The sequence below is a fragment of the Photinus pyralis genome, unplaced genomic scaffold, assembly GCF_008802855.1.
Source record: "Photinus pyralis isolate 1611_PpyrPB1 unplaced genomic scaffold, Ppyr1.3 Ppyr1.4_LG5, whole genome shotgun sequence".
Classification (NCBI taxonomy): domain Eukaryota; kingdom Metazoa; phylum Arthropoda; class Insecta; order Coleoptera; family Lampyridae; genus Photinus; species Photinus pyralis.
The window spans coordinates 41,455,613-41,481,194 of NW_022170596.1; the positions used below are offsets into that span (position 1 = coordinate 41,455,613).

Here is a 25,582-nt window from a genome sequence, read left to right on the forward strand (position 1 = left end):
AGCCGTCGTATAGCACTATTAACGATTTTTGAAGAGGAAGGGGAGAGGGGCATGTTATACGATATCTCGAACGATTTGAGCATGGACTTTGAGCACTGGAGATTTACGATAGGAAATTACAGAGAGTGATGTAACGGGGTAGAGAGTTCTATTTAGAAAAATAAATCAGCGCTGTATAAACGTTTTTTTTCTTGAAGAAGTATTGTACAGGCCAATCCTAATATATAAGCATAACGTATATGTTCCTCGATTAATTATTCTCAGAATACGCCTACAAACGCCGATCTGTGTAGCGCAATGGCGTAAAAGCTCGACTATGGTACAGGGTCCCTGGTTCGAATCCGGTTTCGGGCATGGATATTTGTAAATGTATAGTCGGTTGGATTGGTAGAGCAGCCTTGGCCGATACCCCGCCCACTTAAAAATAAAGACCAAAAAATAAAATAAAGAATGTATAAGGAAGAGTAGTATTGTACCTTTAGATACCTACTTTTATTTTAGATCCACGTAGAAATGGTAAGTAAATTTAGGTATAAATATAAAATAAACTGCATATTATAAAAAATGTTTCGAACGAGTCTCTAAACGTAAAACTTTTGATTTTTTGTCTGAAAATTAAAAATGGTCGCACATCATATCTGGACCTTTCTCGCAAGAATTAGTCATTTTTTTTACCAAAGAAATCAAGAATTAAGCCAAATCGATAAATTTGGGAGAGTTTTGCATGAGACCCGTGACGAGACTATTGGATAGAGTAGAAACTGTCCAATTACAACTGACCGACAGACACACCCACAGAAGGACCGACCAACATACCGACAGACGGACCGACAGGTCGACATAATCGAGATCCTGTTTGGTTCGGATTTCCTGGTGCTTTAAGACGTGTATTTCTATAAAAAGTGGAGGGTCTTTTTTACCTCAATGCAATATCTCCCTTAGTAGTGTGCAGGTGGTAAAAAGTCCAAAAATTCAATATTGGTTCAAGAAGAATGAAAAAGGGTTCAACAAAATTTCAATTTGAATTGTTTGACTTTTTTAAACCTTGATTTTTTTTGGATCGCGTGAAAATTTTTTGAATTTTATCACTAGCGTGCTATATTTTTAGATAAACATAACAATATTATATAGGGCGCTCTATTTAAAAAATGGGGTTAGGCTCGATAACTTTTTTAGCTGACCCCGTATATTTATTTTGAGAACGTCAGATTATTCAATAATCACAATAACAAAACTTTTGTATAAAACCTTTTTCTGTATCCCTTGTAACTAAAAATACGAGGTGTGGCAGAAATGTAATGAAACTAGCAATTTTGCAAGCGATCTGGCAACGCTAGACCACGTGTGTGTCAGTACCCTCCCACATACAGGGTGTCAATTTTAAAACTTGCAGTCGGCCATATTTTCCAAACTAAAGAAGATATTGAAAATCGCGCAAAACCGTTTCGGGGGTATCGAGGAGGAATCAGAATGACGTTATGAGTGATAACCCCCCACCTCCCCTTAACCCCTCAGCCTCAGCTCTTCAAAAATCCTAAATGGCAACCCCATACTTGTGACACATCGCAACCAAGATTGATTAATGAAGCAGCTCAGGTTGAAGTTTTTGGTCAATTTGCCATAAATCCCTTAATGTCAACATTTAGTGTTTTTTTGTTAATTATTACATTTTTTTTCAATTGTCTCAATGCATATTGACTTTATTGGTACCACTGGAAAGCATTTTTTAGTAGCTTTCCAACGACGTGTCACAAGTATGGGGTTTCCATTTAGGATTTTTGAAGAGGGGGGGGGCTGGGGGATTAAGGGGGTGGGGGGGGGGTTGTCACTCATGACGTCATTCTGGTTCCCCCTTGATACCTCCGAAACAGTTTTGCGCGATTTTCAATCTCTTCTTTAGTTTGGAAAATATGGCCGATTGCAGGTTTTAAAATTGACACCCTGTATATAAGTTTTTATATATACCCATATGCCCCACTGAAAACAGTCAATGCCAATTGTGCTCGCTTAACAACAGTTTTGCCAGAAACGCTTGAACACGTCAATTTTAGTTTCGAGGAGGACATCTAAATTAAATACTATTTACTTAACTTCAACCCTGAAAAGGGGGTGAATTTCACTCTAGAAATTTAAATGGGAGAGGGTGGTAAACGTTAGATAGTTCGAAACCCATGTTCATTCTGTTTTTATTTTTCAAATCCGATCAGTAGGTCCGGAGAAAACTCGATTTAAATAGATTTGTAGAGCCGTTTTAAATGTTTATCAGTTTATCACGTAGGATTTGAAATAATAGTAACTCAAAAATATCATCATTCTTGATTAAGAGAATATTTTGTATTTGTACGGTTCGCTATCCAATTGTGGAGGCATTTTTTACATTTGGTGTTTGAATAAACCAGTATTTGTTTTGGTACCTAAACTGATTTGTACTGTTATTACTACCCTCGCATCCTCTCAATTTTATACGGGAAGAGTTAAGATCAAAATTCAGTGGCGCTCAATCCCATTGGTAAGTGCAACGAAGATAAGATTGAATGACCAGAACGAACTACTGCTGTGGAAGATCTCAAGCTCTTATTTTGTTTTGCAACCCTGAGGTAGTTGGCCGTTTATGCGGCGGGTTTGAGGAAACGCAGCGGCAACCACGACAAGCCCACACTACCTACTCATCCTTACACTGAAATTTATGCTCAGAATGTCGAAATTCTTGATCCGCGACCATATATTCCCAACTGGGAAACGGTTGCGATGTGGAAAGCGATTCCAGTCTCTAAAAGGGAGAGTTAAGCCTTGCAACGTAAGTATATGCGATTTTAAGTGGAATTCAAAGAATGCAGAAGTATACACTATACATATTAAGTTCGTAAAGCGATAGCTATAGGTACACATACTCTCGTCTGTTTAAGTTGTGTATAATTAAATTAAGTTGAAGTAGTGTCTAATTCAATCCCAAATCATAGGTAAAGGGTAAGCCTCTTACTCGAGTCAAAGATCCGAAAAGAAGTGATTGAATTTACTTCTGTCTGAGCTGAAAGAATGTCGTAAATAAATATCTTCCGTGGTATCAATTTGTTATCATAGTATACAAACTACCGTTCTTTCAACAAAAAATATTTCATCTGAGTTGAAATTTAACAAGAATCCATGGATTACATAAACCAAAGTTGAAATTAATCGGTTCTAATCATCCACCTTAATTATAACGTATTAGCCTCTAAATAAACTCTGTTTACAAAACAAAAGTCGGAAGCGCTAGTTTTGTAAACAAATTCGTTTAGTTTTCCCGATCCGATGGATTCAGTTTACCTACATCTGTAAGAAGCAGGTGAGCAACCTAGAAAGTGGCAGTGTAATAGCCAATTCGGATTTTATGGCCCTACACCTCGTGCCAAGAATCGTTAAATTCATCATTACTAATTTAGACCGAGCGCGTAGTAACTTTGAATGTCTGTTTACATACAATGAATTCCGTCTGATCGATGCGGAAATTACAAGCACGATGAAGTTACGTGAGCACGCGAGATATTGACGTAATACGTACCTTCGTAATCCAGAAGACTATCATCTGGAGAAGATTCCGAATATAGGGATGAAGCGGTCCCGTACCGCGTTGCTCTCAAGGATGCAGCCAGGGTGTTGTTGTTGATGTTGAAGTGCGCCCTGTTCTTCGCGTTGTTTGCTAGCTCTCGCTCCTGAACAAGTGCAGGGTTGCACCATTGCACCGTATCTTCGGTATTAACGTTGTTGAACGTTGTGTTTATATCGGCCGTTTGAGTCGTTGTCGTAATTCCATTTGAATTTATATTGCTTAGGGTGAGGGTTGAAGTTATGTTACTGTTCTGGATTGTGTTTAATCGTTTCGGAGAGTTTAGTATATCCAAATCATTTCCATTACGTACTGAGAACGGCGCATCCGCAGCCTTCAACCGCATTGTGGTATGCTGAAAAGAAAGAGAGCACTGTCAGTTATATGTTTTTAACGACTTACAGAAAATTCTTAATCTTATGTTTGTTAAATTAATGTTTGAAGTATTGTACCTATGCCCTAGATAGAGAATCCGACACCGTTTTGTGAGTCTGTGTATGCGTCATTGGGCCGTATGAATAAAAAGAAGCAAATGCTTATACTTACAAACTTCAAAGTAAATACTCGTAACTGCCCCTTCATACTGGTCTGTTTAGCATGGTTTAGCAGCGCTGCACTGCGTCCTGTCCTGCTGCTCAGCAGCGCTGCTAAATCGCCCAGTGTGAAGGAGCAATTACGAGTATTTATTTTGAATTTTGCAAGTATAAGCATTTGCTTCCTTTTATTCATATGGGCCATTGAGTTGTCACCTGTTAATGGGTTTCGGAAGTCCTGGTGTCAGTTTTTCGGTCTTTGAGGCTGTCTTAATTAAGTTCATGTGCTGCGTTAGCATTACGTAGTATGATTTCACATCGAGTCCATTGGAAACAAAGAATTGCAAAATTAAACGAACATGGTATTATGATGATGACCGTAGTGCTAGCCTAATTCGTGTATTTAAAATAATCAAAAAAGTTAATGATTAAAAATAGCCGACTTATTAATGAAGCGCCAGGAAAGGAGACAGTATATTCATTCGTTTTTGGATCACGGGAACGTCAACCGGCTCCAAATATTAATCATTTCCACAATTCTTCGAGTAGCCACCTAGAAGGAAGTTACCCTCCTTTCCATGCGTCCGCGTTGTTTGTGAAAAAACGTGAAGCGCTGTTGTAGGGGTGTCCGATAAAGACTAAGACTTAGATTACGTGAATGGGCTTACGTAAGAAGATAGCTAGCGCGACATACGTGTTTGTAAGTCGACCAAAATTACTTAAATCGATCCGTCGGAAAACAAGTAAACTCAGTGATAAGAGAAGAATGGGTCGGGTTACGGCGATACATTGTTAATGTGTGCGTAGTAATCAACTGTTGCCATGTTTGGTCAGATCGTTTTGGTGTACAATAAATCCTTCCCCAAACAACTCCTTCATTGCATTATAGGTACGAGCCAGCCCATTACGAAGAATTTTTGTAAACCTGAGTTTCCCTCCACTACCAGTTCGAGTCCAACTTCAACAAGCAAATTTCCATTCGTCTCTGTGCAACATTAGAAGGCACACAGTTAATTCCAAAGTTGGGCGACTAGAGGGTAGTCTAGATTTCTTACAAATAAGGTGATGTGTATTTTTAAATTCATTGTAGATCGTGTCCTTCCAAAAAAAAAACCTTGATTTTTGATTAGCAAGGAATAGAAATAACCTAGGAAATAAATCTCTGAATCTTTGTGATATTGTAAAATAAAATTTATGCTGGGAGAACCATCCAGTATTCAATATAAAATAATAAAGGTCTCCTTACTAAGCCAAATATGCGTATTCGAGATTTTGCCCAATTAAAGGGTTGTTAGTAATAGAGAAACGCAGCCACGCAAAGTTCTCGTGAGATTTTGAAATCGGGGTGGTTTTAATCTAAGTTTTATATGTTTATATTATATGGCGGTTGAGGAAGAGTGAAATCAACAATTGACAAAAACTTTAAATATATACCTAACTAACCTAATCATAATTTGATTGGTGTAATTTATTCAAGGTGGTCGAAGGCGGAAGGAATTTTTTTTTAATTTTCAGGTTGGAAACCAAGAAAGTCCAATTTTACTGCGTACAGTGTATAACAAAAAATTACCGAAAGGAGCTAGTCGTCGGCGCCGGTAAAATAACATTACGAAAAACAATAACAATTGGCAACACCCATTGAAAACCTACACATTTAAGGGTTGCCAAAAAATATCCTACTTGCAAGGAAAAAACGACAAGAATGTTGGATAAAGAGAAACACCGCGAACGTTTAATAGTGGGTGTATACAGTCATTGAGTAGTTCACTGAAGAAATAGCTAAAAGAAACGAATGTTTATTGTGCGTTGTCCTTATTTTTTACTTTCGACGTTGAAGGCGATCTTAAATCGGAATGACCCATGGGGGTACACATCAGGTGAAAAAGTGAAGCCATAACAGAAAATCGGAGAAAACGGAAATTCCACTGCAATGTCAATTATTGGAAACCTGGTTAAAAAAGGAAAATGCACCATCCTTGATAACGCTTGCGATTACTGGTGATCTAATTGAGTTAAAAATGACTGTCGGACATCGAAAGAAATGTAGGAGAAACTGCAGAGAACTCACGAGACGTAGGAGGAGAAAATCAATGAGGATCAGTAATACGATACTAGAAGAGGGAGAGGATGTGAGAAAACATTTACATGATTTGTTTTACAAAGTGGCAGAAACCCAAAAAACTGTCACTTAGAGATCGGCCGCTTTATCTTTGAGTTCGTAGGAATACAATTAGTGAAAGATGGCGGAGTTATCTCTTAAAAACCAATCACTAATAGGTTATTTTGTTTTAGGAGAGAACTCCGTCCCCTTTCTCTCCTATTCCTATGAACTCAAAAATAAGGGCCCAGTAAGGAATTAGTTTCTTATCTCCTTTTACTGAGTCTCCAACCAAGTTTCGAGGTACTTTGCACCACGATGGAGTGTCAGGGCACACTGCCGGAGCACGAAGAACTGAGAATCAGGATCATTACACATTAATTCCAGGAATCAATATACAGGAATTCAAGATGCCATGGTAGCAGGTTTCGACAAAAAATCATCGGAGAAAAGTGAGAAGGAAAGGAAGGACTTTTCTTACAAGTGCAACCGCTGCAGAAAGAAAGGGCACGTGATCAAATTTTGCACCAGAAAGAGAAGGACAACTACGCCAAGGTAAACAACGTGAAAGCGATTCTGAAGGAGTAATACAGAATCTTTTGGAGGATTTCTCAAATATGGGAGAAGCAATTGGAGTATCGACAGCGGAAGTGCGTCACACTTGTGCAAACACGTAGAAAACTTCACAAAACTACAGAATACAAATGGAGTGGACTTAAAACTCGCCAGAAATTCATCGACGGAGATAAAAGGAAGAGGAACAGCGGAGGTCAAGTCGGATTTCGATGGAAAAATTAAAGATGTCAACATTCAAGACGCGTTCAACGTTACCAGAATTGCGAGTGAACATCTAATCTTGTGAGAAAAGTAACAGACAAGGGAATGACGGCCACCTTCGATGACAAAACCGCAGATATCGTCGACAAGACTAGAAAATTCATCCACCAGGTAAAAAGATTCAGCGAGCTGTACATAATCCAAGAAAGAACGAACAAATGCAATTCAGTACCTGGAGAATCGACACTAAGTGAAACTAAAATTGGGCCATGTAAATTTCAAGGATCTCCAATAATGCCAAGGAGGTTCGTGGAGCCAAAGCGTCAGAAATGTCTAGAACTATTGGGCGTTTCTAGATGTTCAGTTAGACGCTTTCTTCTATGGCTGTTTTTAATAGGGTTGATTTTATTTTTGTTTTGAGAGTTTTAATAATGGTCTTATCAAAGTGAGCCTCGAGTTTGGTGCGAGGGTTGCTCAAGTTCCATTGTCGTAAGCATTCGTGTAGTCAACGTGGATTTGAGATGCAAATGACAGTAGGGGTGTGGAGTGATTTCATTGGAGGTTGAGTATATTACATTGGTTGGTTTGGATCGTACGTTAAGTAGAAGTGATTTTGCATTTAATTGAGTGGTGGGACAGGTGCAAATTGAGAGGAATTAAGATTGGGACGACGTCTTGAGCCGTGGTAGAGCTCGTATTGCTCAAAATTTATTCAGTTAGTTCCTTGACCATTGTCGGTCTACCTATTACTGAAAACAGAATTAGAAAATTCGAAACCGTTCACGAGTTATCATGTACGCAGACCATCGGGGGATGGGCGGATGGATGGACGGTCTGACGGACGGACAAAACGTCCAAAGTCATGAACTGGCTTTTTGGCGCTCGTTAGTAAATTGAATAAGAAACCGTTTCGAGGAAAAGTAAGCGAAATTTCATTTGCGGGTGCGCAAAATAAACATTAAGTAAAGTTCAAGTATTGCGATCGGTCGTCTTACGCGCATCGTTAAAACGAGACTCATTTAAACAGAAAATCCAAATACAGGATAAAGTCTAAACAAATAAACTAAACAAATATAGAATACGGGCTCCTGGGTATGGCTATAGCATGTGCAAAACCAAAATATTAAACCTGATGTTAGTTTTGCTTTTATTTAAAGTGTATATGTATGAAATTTCATTTAATTGCTTCCATAAGTAAGAAAGTTGGCACTGCACATCCTACACAAAACCAAATTTGGAAAATGGCAATTCATTTGCTTTTATTCCAAGTGGCTATGTATCAAATTTCATTTAAATCCCTCCATAAATAAGCAAGTTGGCACTGCGCATGCGCAAAACCAAATTTTGAAACTGGCATTAGGTATATTTGCTTTTATTCCAAGTGGTTATGTATCAAATTTCATTTAAATACCTTCATAAATAAAAAAGTTTGCAATTCGGTTCGAGATGCGAAATGGGCACTGTGAATGTTGATCGATTAGGCTGAATTTTTGGAATTGCGTTTTATATGGCTAAAGCTATACGCATAATGAATTTCATGCAATTCGGTTCATAACTCACGGAAATGTCAAAAGGGCCTTCCTTATTTTTTGGGCTACATTGCAAATTCACGAACACCGGTCTACAAATTTGACAAAGAATCCACCTACAAAATTTTATCGTAATCGGTCCATTCTTTATCGAGATATCGTGCTAACGGACGGACAGACACCGCAAAATTATAAACTCGCTAGGAGCTCGTTAATCAAGTAAGTGGAATAGCGACCTCAAAAAAAAATGAGAAAGGAAAGAATGTAAAAAAAATGACAAAAGAAAACAGAAAATACCGGATTTTATCCAATTTATGAATAACAATTTCTGGGTAACAACAAGAATGAAAAGGGTGGCAGTGGCAAAGAGAAAATTCTGATCTAGTAGTAAATGACTTTTTTGGTCATGAACATGTTTATATATTTGTATTTAATTAACCGTGTTCTTACACTGTGTTGCGTATCATCATACATTACATTCCCTCAATGCGATATCTGATATAATTTGAGGTTACTAGAATAGTGAAAAAACGCTTAGGAATGGATCAACTGTTAATTTCTTTTTTTAAAAACTAAAAACCTTTTAAATTCGTCAGAATGATGTTTTTACTAAAAATAGATATATCAAGGGATGCCAATATAAGATTTTACTGCTTGCTGGAGTTGCTGAAAAGTTTATTGGTAGGGCGGCTTTATTACCTACTTCTGAAAATATTTTTGTACTACGCCATGATTTTTATAGTACCCAAGTCCACTAAAACAAAAAAAGACAGTAACTTTAATGCGTAACCGCATTTATCACATACATAAATGGCGTAATCTTAGAGACGCTGACGTTTGATGTTGGCTAATCTTGTTCCATTACCGTATTTGTGATATAATAACAGTATCGCATGAGGAAGCTATATCAAGGCGAAACAAATATTCGCTTAGGGGATACTTTAAATAAAGGCGGGGGAGATAACACAGCACTTGACCGGTAGTTGACAAATAACTATATTGATCCATTAAATTAATTAAAATGGGTACGATTTAACCCACTTAGGGTGACACCGTATGCTTAGTACACATTGCAATTATACATTGAATTCAATTCGATTTTGTGTCATGTGCGAAAAGAGGGTTCAATAATGTAATAAATTATTGATGAAGTGCAAATAACAGTACTTGGCAAAGTAAATGACACGTACACGATTTCAGTGTACCACTTCGACTCGCGAAATTGTATAAATTGGGCTTAATTCGGTTTCGATGGCCCTATACACATCATTCCTATACAAAAGCATAACGCGCACATACATGAATATGCAGAGTTGTAATGAAATTAGTTCAGACTTCATCAAATGCCATAAATCACTGTGAACGTTTTGGTGTTGGACATATTAAAGGGGACCTATTTGACCAGACCCTTGTTTTTAAATGGATTGACAGTTTATATCACGTCACACACATATCGAATATATACAATATCGATTTGCATTAGGTATGCGTTGAAACAGATATCTTTTAATTCACTTCATGATGGATTTTGCTTCGCTCTTGCTGCATATCACTGGAGTATTTCAGTGTCCCTTGTCTATAGGTACAGAATTCAATTGAAAGATTATTTAGACGTCTTATTGTTGCACCTTGATTGTACTAAACCATAGAGCAAAACTAAACTGACGCAAGCATATTTGTATTGTTTGTATTGTTCTTAAATGAAATTCTTTTGTTTTAAAATTGTTGACATTATTTTGGTGTTTTCGTATACGTTAATTTCGTCTATATATGCCAATTCACAGTACAGGTCACGTATAAATTTGGCGCGTGTTATTCAGTACTTCCCTAAGACTGTTGTAATTTTCCTCGTGTTTTCTATTAAATCATTCGATTTGGTAAAGGTGCAAGCAAAACAGGATTTTAACACACCTTTCTGGTAGTGCATTTACGTCTCTATAAACATCATGAGTTTAGGTCATATTTACTTCCCTTCGCTTTTCTGTGGGTATAAGTTCATTTATTTGGAACGGATACTGTTTTTCACCCTGGTATCCCAATTAACCTTGAATGACATTATTTTTGCCCTAGATTTCATAAAAGGGAGACATGCCCTATTGCTTGCATCTATATCTTTGGGTGAAGCACCATAGACCACCTCTCACACAATACCTTCCTGACCTACTTGATGTGCACAATTGCTTCTACTTTTTCATAACCCTAAAACATTCAAGTCTCTTGCCACAACCGTTGTGCATTGTGTGACCACCATAAACAGCATTATATTATGAGATGGTCGCAAAATTCCCCGAGATTCTCCAAAAAATGCAAGAATATGTTTCAAATTTAGATTTTTAAAAGACAATTTCCATCAATTATTTAAAAAAAGGGTTGCTGTCTAGTCACCTTTGGAATTTTTGTTTACATGAGAAATCGTACTTAATTTGAACTACCAAAGGCGACTCGACGTTAATTCTTTTTTTATTGCTCGTTATGTGTGTTTTGTTCGAAACTATTAAAGAATTATAAATATTTTTTATGGTTCAAAAGATTTTTTTCAATAGTTTATTAGAACTCCCCAGATTTGTCCAGAAAGCCTTCCAAAACCCTCACCAAAATTTGTTCAAGAAGATCCCAAGAATTCTCTTAATGTTTTGCAAAGGTTACAAAGATGTTAACAGGGTCATCATTAGATTGTCACAAGACGACCCAGAAACATTCTCTCACAATTCATCAGAGTTTTCTCAAGAATCTGTAAATTTTCATAGTCTAACTCAAACTCTTTCTCTCTTTCTTTTTCCAAGATACTTTTAAGGTTTCCACAATGCGGGCGTATCTGAAAATTCTCGTAAAAATCATACGACATTCTAACCTAGATTCCTTCACGCTACTGGGCGTTAAACTCAAGACACTGCCAAGTTTTTCTTGAAATTTTAAATTTAATGTGTAATAGATTATTTTATTATAGTCTCTCTTGATGTAAAGTTCATCACGTTTCTCAGCAGGTAGCTTTGGTCCATTGTTTTTAAGATGATTTCATGAATTTCTTGTTCCAATTTTTAAAAGATGTATCATACTTTTTACTCAAGGTTCTTCCAATACAAAATCACTCATTAATATATCAGAGCGCTTTTTAAGGTTCTTCCAAGATTCTCTAAACAGTATAGCTTCACACTATGGTTGATCCAATGATATTTCTAGAATCTTTTCGTTTGCCATCTAAGCATGAATTGTGTTTGATGAGTTCCAACATCGACGCCGAAGTGATAAATGCTTGGCGCTTGTGTGATTTGTTTGACAAAGTTTGACAAAAAATGATAAACTAATTCCTTTGGCTTTTCACTTTTGTAAAATACTTCTAAACGACTAGAAATAAAAATTTGCAATTGGGCACACATGTGTAACTTGATATATTTTAAGAATAGTCATTTAAAAAATAATCGCTGACGTCATACCTCAAATTTAGGAGATTTTGATGTTATTACATCAAAAAGACTGCAGTTCAAAATACTAACTGACGTGTTCGAGCATGTTTCCGACGAAAAACCTTCTTTGATTAACTGAATTTATTCCAAGTTAGAGAGAGACTCACCCTTAAATTGTGCACATTGCATTTTTTGGTACCCCAATAATATTATAGTTTTTTGACGCATTTCTAAAAGTTCTCCAACTTTTATCTTGTCCAGGCCTTTCACTTTCTATTTGAGGGCGCCCTTTTAATAAAATGCTTTTAAGACATTCACACTTGAGATTGTGACCCCCACCTGCAGAGATAGGTCTCGCCTCTTGGTAAGAAGGTACCGACGCTTGCAATTTTGTCACGCAGGTATTCTGATATAGTTATTATTGAGCTCGCTAGAGAGATAGGGAAGGGAACAAGGGATAGCAACAATTTTTTAAATCGAAATTGTTGATTAATGTACCATGCATACTAGTTTTAACTCCCGTATCTCCTCTCCCATTCGCAAAAGGTACCCAGCATGGTGAAGCATCGATATCTAATTTGTTCACGTTCTTTAGAATTAAAAAAGTATTTTCCTTGAATTTGTATTTTATTCAACATAGGAAGATTTCCAGAAGTACCGCTTCATAGCGAAGTGAACGAAAGTAAGCCTGGCGATAACCAGCGATAACAAGAAAGCGAGTGCGGTTGTCAAGATCTCTTGGGACGTAAGAGCTTCGAGGGTGCGCTGGTCGAGGTCGTTGCGTTCAGAAACAAAGGACCGTTCCAGTATTTCTACCGAGCGAGCGAAGCGAAAGTGACGGAAGTGGGAGAACTCTTGCTCGAGTTCGCGAGTCGAAACGTACTATTTGGGTGCGTTTAAAAATTATATTCGAACATTAATTAGCCAGCGATCACGTACACTGTTTGTGAGTGAACTTTTCTATCGTTCAACGTTTATACGCGAACCATTGCGAAGTCATAAAAGCAGGCGCGTACCATTTTGTGTATGAGAGACTTTATTTTGCGTATGTGGGAAGATTCGTGGTGCGATTTCCAGAACCGGAAAGTGCATTTATTAAGTGAAATAGTAGTAAATAATTAGTAGTTTAACTTCGGGTAAAAACATATTAAGTAGCGACATTTGTGATAAATTGCGAGTTACCTGCAATTTTATATAGTGCGAATAAACAACGAATTAGAGTAAATTCCGGGGCGAAACTTTTCAGCATCCTGATTCATAGCAACGCTTTTATTTACGAGTGGTAAAATATACTTAAAGGGAACATTTTGTAATGGGAGATCTGCTTTTGAAATAAAAAACGGGATTAAATGAACTGAGATTAAAACTCATTGTGATCAACAACGTAGTTTTTTAGGATCGCTAACAGTAACGACTGGTTAAAAGCAAGTTTCTCACAGTTGAGCGACGCATTGGACAGCGCATTGTGGGATAAATCAAATTTATATACAACGACATACGGCAGTTTAATCGATCGGTGCATATTTTCGGCAACGAGACCTAGTTAATCAATTGGGCAAAAGTAATGTCGACACAGCGGAACATTATCATTTTATTTCGGTGCATAATCATGATTTTGAGTATTACTTTCGCAAAATTGAAGCCGGTTTTCTCGCATTCGTAGTACGTGGCGACATTTTCTGTTTTGTATTCATCAAGGAGTCAACAATACCATCGAAGGGGTCTGTTCCATCTCGGTTTCTATATTTCTAAAAGCAGCGCAAATTTCCAAGACTAAACAAGATCCATTGTTATATATTTTAATATTCCCAAAGAAATCAACCCCTGAAAATTATTTGCATGAATATATTGTATTTATTGATAAGAATCGGATCCAAACACAGGAGTTGGGGAATTTTGGTTAGTAGGTGTATTTTAATAAGGAGAATGTATCAGAAATTTAATATGTAGTAAAAATGAATAAGGATCAAATTTAGCATAGACACGTGATCAATAAATAGGCATTGCATTACTTATATTTCTTTTTAGAAGCCAAACCATTATTTTACATTCAGGAACGTGCAAAGAAAAATGGAAGTTGATTACCTTCGTTTTTATTAATATATTTCAATCAACAAGAGCCATATGCGTATTTATTCGAGTTCAATCAAACCAGAGCATCAGATTTTGAATCCCAGGCTTTAAGAGAAGATAAAATCCAAACTTCCGGAAGGTAAGGGGTATAAAAACATTTTTATTGCTGAGCTAGCCGTGGGTAAATTGAAAATTAATTGTTATAGTACAATTTTTGCCGTAGTGCCATAGAGGTCCAATTTTATTTTATGCAAATGTGGTCTTCGACCCTTGTAAATGTAACTTAGCGGTTACAGTTTTGAGCATAACATTTTTTCAAACCGTCTATAAATCCTTGTAAAAATTTCCGAATAAATACTGATTTCCCTGCCATATTTTTGACCAGGGGTGTGGATTAGACTGCAGTACAGTTATTTCGTGAGTTGGCATGGTATCGTTACTCTTTTGAAGTATAAGACGGTGTGGTGAAGCTTCTAGGAGGGAAATGGCCTTAGGACCGAAGAGATAGAGAGAGAGCGAATATTCCGGGTGCGAATCTTGCGTGTCCAAATGTTCCGATGGCGACTGTTCATGAGGCGAATATTCTGAAGGTGAACTTTTGGGGGCGAATATACCGCACACGCCTTATTTAAAGGTTGTGTGCCGAATGAGACCCGTCTTCAGTGGCCATTTAACAAATATACTTCACTTTCGTAGAACGATTGAAATGAAATGTCTGGCAACTTTAACAAAATTTAATTTGAACAGTTCGTGCGAATTCAATTAAAAACATTGCACAGCACTAAAGTAGAATAGAAAACAACCACTTCAAATAATGAAAACATTCACAGCTTGAACAACAACAGTAACATCCCTAAACGCACGAAACTAGATTAACTTGCAGAATTTTAACTTATAGGTACTTCATGTACTCGTATATAAAACTATTATAATTACAACAAACAGGCGTTGTACGAAGTGTGTTTTAGACTGAAACTATTTGAAAGGGTAAACATATAAATTACGAAAAAGGTCTTGTCAGACTCGTATAAACTTATTGTGGAAAATCAGAATTTATTTCTGCAGCAAACTGTTACTCCGGAAGTAAATTACGGTTTAACTGACAAAAGTACTCGCGAATTTCTACATAACATGATTTACGACAATAAAAGCACGAATGTTAATTGGATTAACAACAATGCAACAATGGATTAATTTTGTAGGCGATTAATGTAGCCTTAAACATCGCCGCAGCTCAGGGCAAAACTCCGCGATACTGCTTTATTAAGAGCTCCTTTATTGGTAATTTATGAACCTATTACAAAGTTTATTACGAGAAGCTTCTTAGGAAAAAATTGGTAGTAAAACGGAAGAGCTTAAAATGAAAAAAGAACACAACTACATTTTACTTCATTAAATTTTTTAAGGTTCCTTCCCTTTCTTTATTTCTGAAGTGCATTTGTACGACTTTTGTGTACTTAAAAAAAATTTTAATTTCGCGCATCCTAAGTGCATTTACTACCAATGGAACGGTTTGGTTATTTCCATTTCTACGGTTAAAGCGTCGTTTCGTGATCAATATACTCGGGACTGAAATATATTCGTGCCTGCGAAACGTATTCGAACGTGTTTTACATAAAGTGGGTTAATTTTTGAAAGGAAACGTAACGTAAAACCTTTTACGAGCGACTTTATTGTATTGAGGTTAATGTAATCTTTTCAAACTAGATGTTGCCAAAGATACCTAGAGTTTGACTACATACCGACGTGTAGGGTTAGGACACGATAGGGCCCGAATATGGGGTAATAAAGTAAATGGAAAGGTATTATACGACTTATATCTATTACGCGAACGATTATAAAAGCTGTCTTATTTTTCCGCTATACTACGCAATACGACGTACAAAATAGGGCATTACAGCAAACGACAAATTCGGTCGTAAATTGTAGATGTTAAGGGTGAGAGGATACATCAGTCATATGGACACTTTTAGAGAAAATGAATAGATGAAGAAGTCAGATTTAGACATATGACTGCGCCAGGTTGCGAGGTGCAGGAAAAATGAATGACTTTCTATATAATATTTGGAAATATTGTCTTCCTTTCGGTAGAGTTCTAGCAAAGATGAGCAATAAAAATTCTAGTACCATATTTCATTTTTGTCGTCTAACGTCTAATTGTATAGATACATGAAATACATTTTAGCAACCCCTCTGATTTTCATTTTAAGGGCAAACTTGAGGACGGGGATTTTAATCCTCCGTATGATTACCGGCTCTTCACGATCTGTCTCCATGTCATTATGATTATTTTGTGGAAGAATTCCGTCAATTTTACAGTATCCTGTTTTTGCTATTGTTTCGGGTCCATCAGGATGTAGTAAATTTGTCAAATATCAGAAACTGAATGTACTTTAACTGAGCATTTATTTTCGGGGTGCGGAGGAGTACTAAATGTTGCAACTTTTGTCGTAGGCTACTCTACCTTGCATTAATTAATACTCAAAGGAACTCCCGAAATCTTACCCTATGGTCGGAGTTCATTAATATGACGATTGACGTTGTCAGCCCTGCTTCACGTCAGAACTCATGAAACCTTAATAAAAGGAACGTATAATCGATTTTGAAACATCAATCGGGAAGCGTGAAATAAGCATAATTTATAATATACGAAATTAAGACTAATTTTTTTATGTTTTACCGTCACAATATTATGTTTAGTTACGCAAAGAGTGAACTAGTTCCCAATGTAAATCCACTATTTGCATGGTCGACTGTATTTACCTCGAAATTGCGAAATTGTGTAGTTTGCTATAGGGTTTTGCGGCTTGTGTCAAACAAAGAATCTTTTTGTTACGTTAAAATCTCCCACAAAACGTATACGCTATTCCTGCTCATATATCTGGATTATGTGTGCCGGTATGAGCTTGACACGGTCTGTATGCCCGTTTGGCAGGTGTCGGTAATTTTCAACTAAAAAGGATTTACACTGTCACAAATGGACGATTAGCCTCACAGTCAAACTACCCTATTTCTTCTTCTTCTATTTGCATTTATTTGTGTACTTCCGCTAATAATAATTAGTAAGAGTTATGAGTTCCATTGCAGATTTCCCACAGGTTCGTGAATCAACGAGGACGACTACCGCTCTTGCGGATGGAGAAATGACGAGGGGTAGATGCCGGTCAACCCCTCTAAAGCGAATACGCCACTCGATATAGGGAATTAGGACATGAGCGAGTTTACAATAGATACGTCCTATAATGATTGATATTCGACCGATAATGTGGTCTCTATTAGTTAAATTACCGACCCAATTTTACATAAAATTTTATACATTCATTAGGAATGCGATTTTGACATTTGGCAGTTTTATGTTTATTTAAGCCACAAGCACCGTGACCTTAATGGAAATTTAACCACGAACAATAAGTTTTCTCATGTAATCTTCACATTAAATACGCTGCATTTAAGAAAATTGTAACGGGAACCCGCTACCGGATTTTTGTTTAATTTGAATTTGAATTGGCAGTTGCAAAATATAAAAATTATCAAAGTCCTCGTGTGAGATCGAAGGGACTTCAGCGCATTTTTGTGTGGCAGATCAGTATTCTATTAGCCACTTTCGACTCAACCATCAATAACAGATCTTGTCGAAGGCTACTACATTCACTAACCGTTTCCCACTTTCCGTGTGCACCCGCAATTCGCTTTTAAAGTTAAAATCATGTCGGGGGCTACCACATTCCCTTTGACGGTAGCCACTTCCGACGTCCCGTTCACCCGCAATTCGCTTCTATTGGCAACACGAGAAAGAGAGACAGCGATTCGAGATTTACGAAACGTTAAACCGCGTGAGTTCGCAACGGAAGGTAAAAGGCGCCCGAAGTTGACTACTGCTCGAAGACGCGCGCGCGCGCCTCGCAAAAGGCCGTTAATTTCGCCCCTAGGACAAAAAACAAAATTCCGCCACGCAGGAGTTGTGCGCGTTTACAACATCTTTCCGACGACACCAATTTAAAAAGAATTGGACCAAAACTGTAGTAGAAGATAGGAAAAAACTGAAAAACCTTCATGTTAGTATACTACGCTCGAGGATGACGCCCAGATGTCGCCAACCCCACATCATGTAGCCATGTCCCTAAGGTTGACAAATTTCACGGCCTTGTAGATACACGTACACCCGTTGCCTTTCTACAAGAGTTCTTCTACGCGCCCACATTTGCAGCCAGCCAGCCAGCCAGCCAGCCATCCAACCAGCCGGCCAGCCAGCCAGCCAAAGTGAGATTAAAAGCTACTTTTTACAAATAAATTTGCAAAAATGCGCTAAAAAGTCATACTAAAGCAGGCTTTTTCAACATTGTGTTGTATTTTTTTGGGCGAATGATTTTGGATTACGGCCAGGACTGCGTCTGAAAATTTGAAGTGCCAGATTGTCGCGACATAATTGCTAAACAATTATTATCTAGGGGTTTTTAAGATGAAAATAACAAAAATGCCGCGAAGGAGATCAAAGAACAGAACTCGATCGAGGTCATCGTAAAGACCCGACCATTGCCACCACCCGAGAGGATGGAAGACTCTCCCTCCACCAACATGAACAGACTAGCAGAGCCCGCTTCAGCCCTGCATGTGACCGAAGATCAAGAGGACTTCCAACCTGCCAACAACAAGAGAAAGAAGAAGTCGCTGCCCTCTCCACTCTACTCCGCCGAAGCCATGAGAAGCGGCTACGACTCGCTCGATAATGAGCCCACCTTTAGTGAGCCATCCCTAGCAAACAAACAAATCAAATTAAGACCGGATTCACCTCCACTCCATAAAGTGGTTATACGGCGCCTCTCCGTTGAAACCACGATAGAAGATGTGAAAGAGGATCTGCATCTCTCAAAAGGAAGCAGTGTCACCGCTGCCATCATTGCCAGCGATGCTGTTACGCAGACGCTCGCTGCGTGAGATGCGTCGACGACTCGCACTTGACCGCTAAGTGCGTCAAGCCAAGGGAGGAAAAAGCATCCTGCGTAAATTGCTGAGAAGACCATCCCTGCGAACTACAAAAGATGCGTAAAGTTTCTGCGCCTTCCTTCAAGACGCCTGGGAACGGTTTCACAGCCCCAATCGGCGCCCGTCTAAGGGACGTACTCAGACCGCTGAGGATCGTCCCGGTGCGACTTACGTGGCGGCAACAAAAGATGCGAAATTGGTAGTACTTGTCGTCGCCAGTACCCTACTGGTAGTGAGATAGCGAAACCGGATTCCACGCCGACGGATAGTATCCAGTCCATATTGAGCCTTCTGCCAGCGTTGGACTTGGGGAAAGACTCCGAACAGTGGCGGAAGCCATGAAGGACGTTTAGTCTCCTACGGAGCTCTTGGGGGTCATTCTCAACGACGGTCAAGCCATCCTCAATCTGTTCGTTTGACAATGGGCAGACTCAGGACGTCACCACCCTCGCTTCAGATAGCCTTCTGCGCGAAAACGTGCCGCGTCATTGAAATGCAGCCCTTCATAGCATAGAGACCACCATTGTGGAGGTACAAACGTGAAGTTGGGGCCGTTTATCGCTCGTATCGGAGTACCATCAACCCGCCACGGCCCTCTTGCCCGCAGATCTGGATGAGCTCCTAGATGAGGATGTAGTCACCGTCATCGTCGGAGATTTCAACGTGAAGAATTCTTACGAAGATGGCAGAGCTGGTTTTGGACCATAATCCCATTCTACTAGAAGTGGGCGTTATAAGGCCGAATAAGGTAGACGAAGTCTAGACCGCTATCGGCGACTTAAGGAACGAGTCCTGAGAAAACCGCCTGCAATCCGTGAGGGTGGTAGCGCCGCACCCTACCGAAATACACAGTCGCCCAAAAGAACGACGCCTTTGCGGAGTATCCAGAACGTCAGTTTTCGCCTACCAAAACGCGGATCTGGTTAACGACTCCGTTAACCGAAGGGTTAGGAGATCCCTGCGTGAAGACGACGAAAAAGCGATCAAAGATACCAACCCGAGAAAGGCGCCAGTATCAGGAACAGAGCACTCAAGGAGCTCCCTCAACATGCAGTAAGAGCCCTCGCTTTTACTCTGAACGCGGCACTTTCCATCTCGGCGGAACTTGTCGACGTAATTATATATGTTACCGAAACCGGGTCAGTTCAAGAAGTTCCTACAGAACTACCGCCCGATCAGCCTGTTATGGCCGATCACCAAAATAGCGGAAGCGGTGATCCTGAGGAGGCTACAGGCCCAACGTAGGAGAGTTGCGTCATCCAAGATGAGCAGTTCGGATTCCGCAAGCGTTTCTCGACAGTCCACCAGGTACGAAGGGTGGTAGAATACGCGACAGAAGGCTTCAACCGCAACCACTCCACGGTCTTTTTGACCGTCTTTAAGGCGTTGGATGAGATCTGGCACAACGGGCAGCTGTGGAAGTGGCTAGAGTCCGTTCTTCCTTTAGCCACGATCCAGATTATTGCATCATACATCAAAGACAGACGCTTTCGCGTCCGTTACGAAAGTTACAGGTCGCGTTAGTGCAAAGAAGTATCTTAGGGATGTCTGCCCCCACCGTTGCTGTTCTCTCTGTATGTGCGGGTCATGCCGAAGACACCGGACACCACTCTGGTTCTCTACGCGGACGACGTTGCCTATCTATTCAAAACTGTGGCAACCAGAGGCCATCTCTAGGAGACTCCAGACAGAACAGGACGACCTAGAAGAATGGTACATCGCAAGAATGCATATCGTCCAAAGCAAGGCACTGAGGATAGCTGTAAACGCTCCGTGGTTCATGCGGAACGCAGACATCCATCGAGATCTGAACTTCATCAAGGAGTTAATTACCACTGCGGCGGTGAAGATCGTCGGCAGTCAACGAGACCACCAGAACGAGGTGGTAACGGAAATGGACACTTATGAAGAGGACCAACCCCTGATACACAAATTTCCGAAGATTTGGGCTTCTTGATGCGGGAGAAGGATAAGTATCGACTGTCTCCTCGGTCGAACCGAGCTTAGATTTTGTTACTGTTTTTAGGAACGGACGGACGAACAGAAAGTGCGATTTTTATAAATAAGAAAATTAGCATTGCGCAGGTTGCGCATGCGCACAGCTGATATTTACAACATGCAATATGCTTGTCTTTACTAGAAGCATCAGTGGTTAAAATTTCAAAGAAATATCTCCATAAACCAAAAAGATGGCATTGCGCAGCCTGCGCATGCTCACATTAATCGTTAAGATTTTTCTTGGTTGAGGTGCGAGAGCTATAAAGCTACCGAAAGCTGAATATAATGAAAACTGAAGGAGCGGTTCAGGCCTCGGACGGACTGACGGATCAAAAATGGTCATACTAGCGCCTTCCAAGATGAGTTGGAAAATGCGGTAAAAACCAGAAAAATTGTGTAGAGTGGAAGGGATTTTTTTAAAAACGTTGCAACTGGAGGGAAAACGGAAATGTCCGAGTGGAAATAAAAGTGCCTGAACAATAGAGCGCTAATCAAACAAAGTGTATTTTAAAACTCACCATTTTAGTTGGTAGAAGAATCCTCTTTCAACTAAAAACACTAATTTAAAGTGGGTATAACACCACGGTTTAGCTGAAACTGACGATCCTCTCGAGATTTGCCGTCAAAACTCGAAAACATATGAGTAACAATCTTGAGCTTTTGTGGTTAAAATTGTAGTCGTATTATAAAATCACTTAACAATACGACACGCTACCCTTAGATTGCAATAAAATTTGTAAGATCGTATGTTGATACCCTTGTTTGCGTGTATTGTACGTTGGCACTTTAATTTATGCAGTATAATGATATTTCACACAACCCAATTTTTCCGCGACTTTTACACCAATGAAGTCAACTGAGCTTCACAGGTAGGTGTGCCAAATTATGAATGAACCGTTGTAACACTTGTAACTCGCACATCTTCAGTAATTTGCAAAAATAACGTACGACTGAAAGCAAACCGTAAAATTAGCTCTTGATTCAGGCGTTGCTCTAAAGAGCGATGAGTGTTTTCAGGAATTAGTATGCGTCTAGGCATATTTTTAGAAATGAAAGATTAAGAATTAATGTAAACTTAGCTAAAAGCAGTTTTATACATTAGGTAAACAATGCGAGGTACTATTATTAGAGGTTCTATCAATAACCCTCTTGTGATAATTCAACCACTAAACATACACTAATGATGATATTTAAGTGTTTCCCGCGCAACACGAAAACTCCCCGTGACGTAAATCGTAAATTTGTAGTTAATTTTGTATGATTGGTTTCGCTGCATGGGAAATATTACATTCGAAATCCATTTAGATGTTGTGTACGATAATTAATTTATATTATGGCTGAATCTAATTTCAGGTTTTGAAGCATTTACCTTCCAGCGCTCGCATGAAAATAGAATTACTAATTTCGTAATTTGTTAAGCGTTCCATTTCATTCATTTATGCGTACGATTACCCGATTATTCGTTTTCACATTTCGTGCTAAAAAAGTCATTATTTACGCATGCACGCATATCCATTTTTTACGTTGTTCAATACCATATATGAGCTCCTTATTGACCAAGAAGTGGAGAATTGGAGAATATGGTAGTTATGGGAGTCCAAATGAATGGAAACGGTTAGATAATAAGTAACTGAACCAGTAGAAACTAAAAACTTGTTTTGGATGATATCCAAATTCTTCCATTATTTACAAATTCTATTCCTCGAGTAAATACTTTTAATAGCCATTCATGTAATCGCATTTGACCCCCCCCTCACTTTTTTGACGGAGATACACGTTTTGAAGCACCGGGAATCCGAATCAAACAAAACGTCAGTACTTCATTTCCGGCTAAACGGCTGATCCGATTGTAGTTAGTACACATAGTCTGGACATAAAAGAAGGAGATGTAAAGCTGAGTATGTTGGACAGAACGCTCATGCGCAAATATGTGGGTGGTATTTGTGCTAGCCACAGTAAATTTTTAAATTATTCTTTCTTACCACCCGCACATCAGTAAAGGGAGGTATGGCCTTGGAGTAAGAAATGAACCCCCATTTTGACGGAAATGCACGTTTAGAAGTACCAGGGATCCGAATCAAACAAAATTTCGATGATGTCGGCCGGTCTGTCGGTCTGTCTGATTGAACTGATTGAAACCAAATTTGGTACATATATTTTTAGACATAAAAGGGTGAGCAGAAAAGTTTCTGGGCAGAATCGTGCATGCGCAGGTGCGCGGGTGGTGTCTGTGCTAGCCACAGCAAATTTTTTAAATTTGAAACTATCATAGAGATGAGCAAAATTTATTCCTTTACTTATATCATAAGACGTGTCGGGTCGAGAAGGCATCTGGAGCTCAGCAAGTTCTTTAAAGTTGAGTGACGTCATTAGGTAGCGCCTTGTGCGATAAATAAAATTTTGTACACAACAGCATACGACAGGGAGTATAAAGAGAATTATTCGGTGTATTTACCCGCCTCAAAAACCAGTTAATAAATTTGGTAAAATTAGTTTCAATACATCGGGACGTTTGCCTTGTATTCCTGTGCATTATAATAACCTCGAGCGTTATTTTTCGTAAATTTGAATCCAGTTTGCTTAGATTCGCAATACGTATAGACATCTTTGTATCATTAAGCGATCTGGTTCCATATTTATAAGGCAAACGGCATTTTATGGGGAGAGATATACTCGGAGATAAGACCAATAAATTTTAACTTGAAAGGAATCTCATCCATGTCCATTACAATTTTACATTTTTTGATGTGGTGTAACGGAGGCTTGTTAAATTTTTCAAGTTTTGTGGATTTCAAAACTATATTCGGGTAGAAATGCGTATCGATGATTCAAATTTCTGGGAAGTTGTAGTTTTCATTAAAATTAACAAACATTTTTTTTTTCGATATAATTAAGTTTCAAATATCGTGAAATACTAAGATGAGTTATTGGTTTTGGACTTCCTGTTTTGGGCGAGTTAACAATTAGTACGTGATTTAAAAAAGGTCACCGGTTAAAAGACGCAATAGATTCTAGCAAAAATATGTAATAAAACAGCGAGGCTAAAAAATTATGAGTTTGTTTATTTCCGGAAACTCGATGGGAGCGTTAATTACGGGCGTTGGTTTACTCGCGATATAAAAACCAAAATGATCAGAAATTTAGGGGCTTTTTGCGTAGATATTCACGCGGAGCGTGTATACCGTCGCGGAATACGCGGCTACCACTTATAAAGTTTTTTCGTAGACATTCGCACGGGCGAGTGTCGTCGCGGAAAAAACGGCTACGGACCAGTTAAGTAAAAAGGCCCAAACCAAATAAAATTTGTTGCGCGTATTAATTTAAAATCGTATTTTTTAACCAGGAACAAGTTGGTCGTTCTGGAATAGTAAATTGTTCGGAAAGTATTAATCATTGAGTAACTGCAGTTTAGTTTAATGTGCGATTGAAAGACTTCCGTTCAGAAATTATATAAAGTACGAAAAGCGCGCTAAGAAATTGTTGTTCAATTGTGATTACGCGATTGGATTTAATAGACGAAGATTGAGAATAATCTAAATCATCCTCCACTACAATACCCACCATCTAAAAAGGGGAAGAATACTACTGTCTAAATTGTAAGTTATTTTTATGAAAAGTTATTTACCTAGAAATTTATTTATATTAACTTTTTATTTTGTCATTTTGTGATTGTTTTTTGCCGAATGGTTTTATATAGATAGGATAAATATAAGTTAGCAGTTAGAAGAATATTCATTGCTGTAGGAATTTAATTAAGTGTTATATTAAGTAAATTTAAATATTATTCAGATTCAGGATAGATGTAAGTAATTGAGTAATTAAGATATAATATAAAAAAAATCAATTGTGAGTGCAGTGGAATTTGGATTTATTTTATTTTTTTCAATATAATCGGTTTATTTATGTAGATTTATTTTTATCAATCAGAAACGTGAGACGGTAATAGTAGGGCTATTACAGTGGATAAAGTAGTGTTCGACAATGTTTAGAAAATTGCATATTAATTTTATTTGCATAATTTGAATATTCCTAAAGGAATCGACCTATGAGGACCACGTTTGCATGAATATATTTTGTTTCTTTTAAGGTCAGCCTGCAGATGGGTTTCTAAATTGAGATTTAAGCAAGTATACAAATACTATATTATGTAGCGGGGATTGTGATTTTTTCGCAGAGGGATTTTTAAACCACGATATCTCAGTAGAAAATAAAGGACATGTTAAATCCACGGTACACCTTGAACACCTCGTGGCGATATTGCCCCTAGGTGAACTTCGCCCTTTGGGTTTTTATGATTACGTAAACAGTAGAAACACTAAAACAATCGATATATGGTGATATCGGCTAGTAAAATTAAGACTATTAAGTAGCGGCAATTGCAAACTATCAGACACTAAAGGCAATTACAACTTTAACTAAGAAATAATTATGAGCAACTTTTTTCAGGTTGAGATTTTTACCAACCCCCCCATAATGCTATCGGGGTCTATCTAGCGTCCTTGAAGTAATTAAATGATAATGTAAAGGTGTTACCAGACGACAATGGTGGTCAACGGTTTCATCTAACGATTCGATCATCGAATATTGCTAATTTTACAAAT

At 38.4% G+C, this 25,582-nt stretch overlaps 1 protein-coding gene across 2 annotated transcripts in view; it reads right to left on the reverse strand.

Moving 5' to 3' along the window:
- LOC116171272 (uncharacterized protein PF11_0213) overlaps nt 1-21,882 on the reverse strand; it is a 46,023-nt gene extending 24,141 nt beyond the window's left edge. Inside the window, exons 1-2 of one of the 2 annotated variants that reach the window (XM_031488011.1) lie at nt 21,500-21,882; nt 3,542-3,941 (exon numbers count right to left, since the gene is read on the reverse strand). In XM_031488011.1, coding sequence (XP_031343871.1) covers nt 3,542-3,941; nt 21,500-21,502 — 403 coding nt within the window. In that variant the 5' untranslated portion in view covers nt 21,503-21,882. The remainder of the gene's footprint in view (nt 1-3,541; nt 3,942-21,499) is intronic. The other variant, XM_031488012.1, reaches the window with a different exon arrangement.
- Between the last annotated feature and the right edge of the window lie 3,700 nt (nt 21,883-25,582).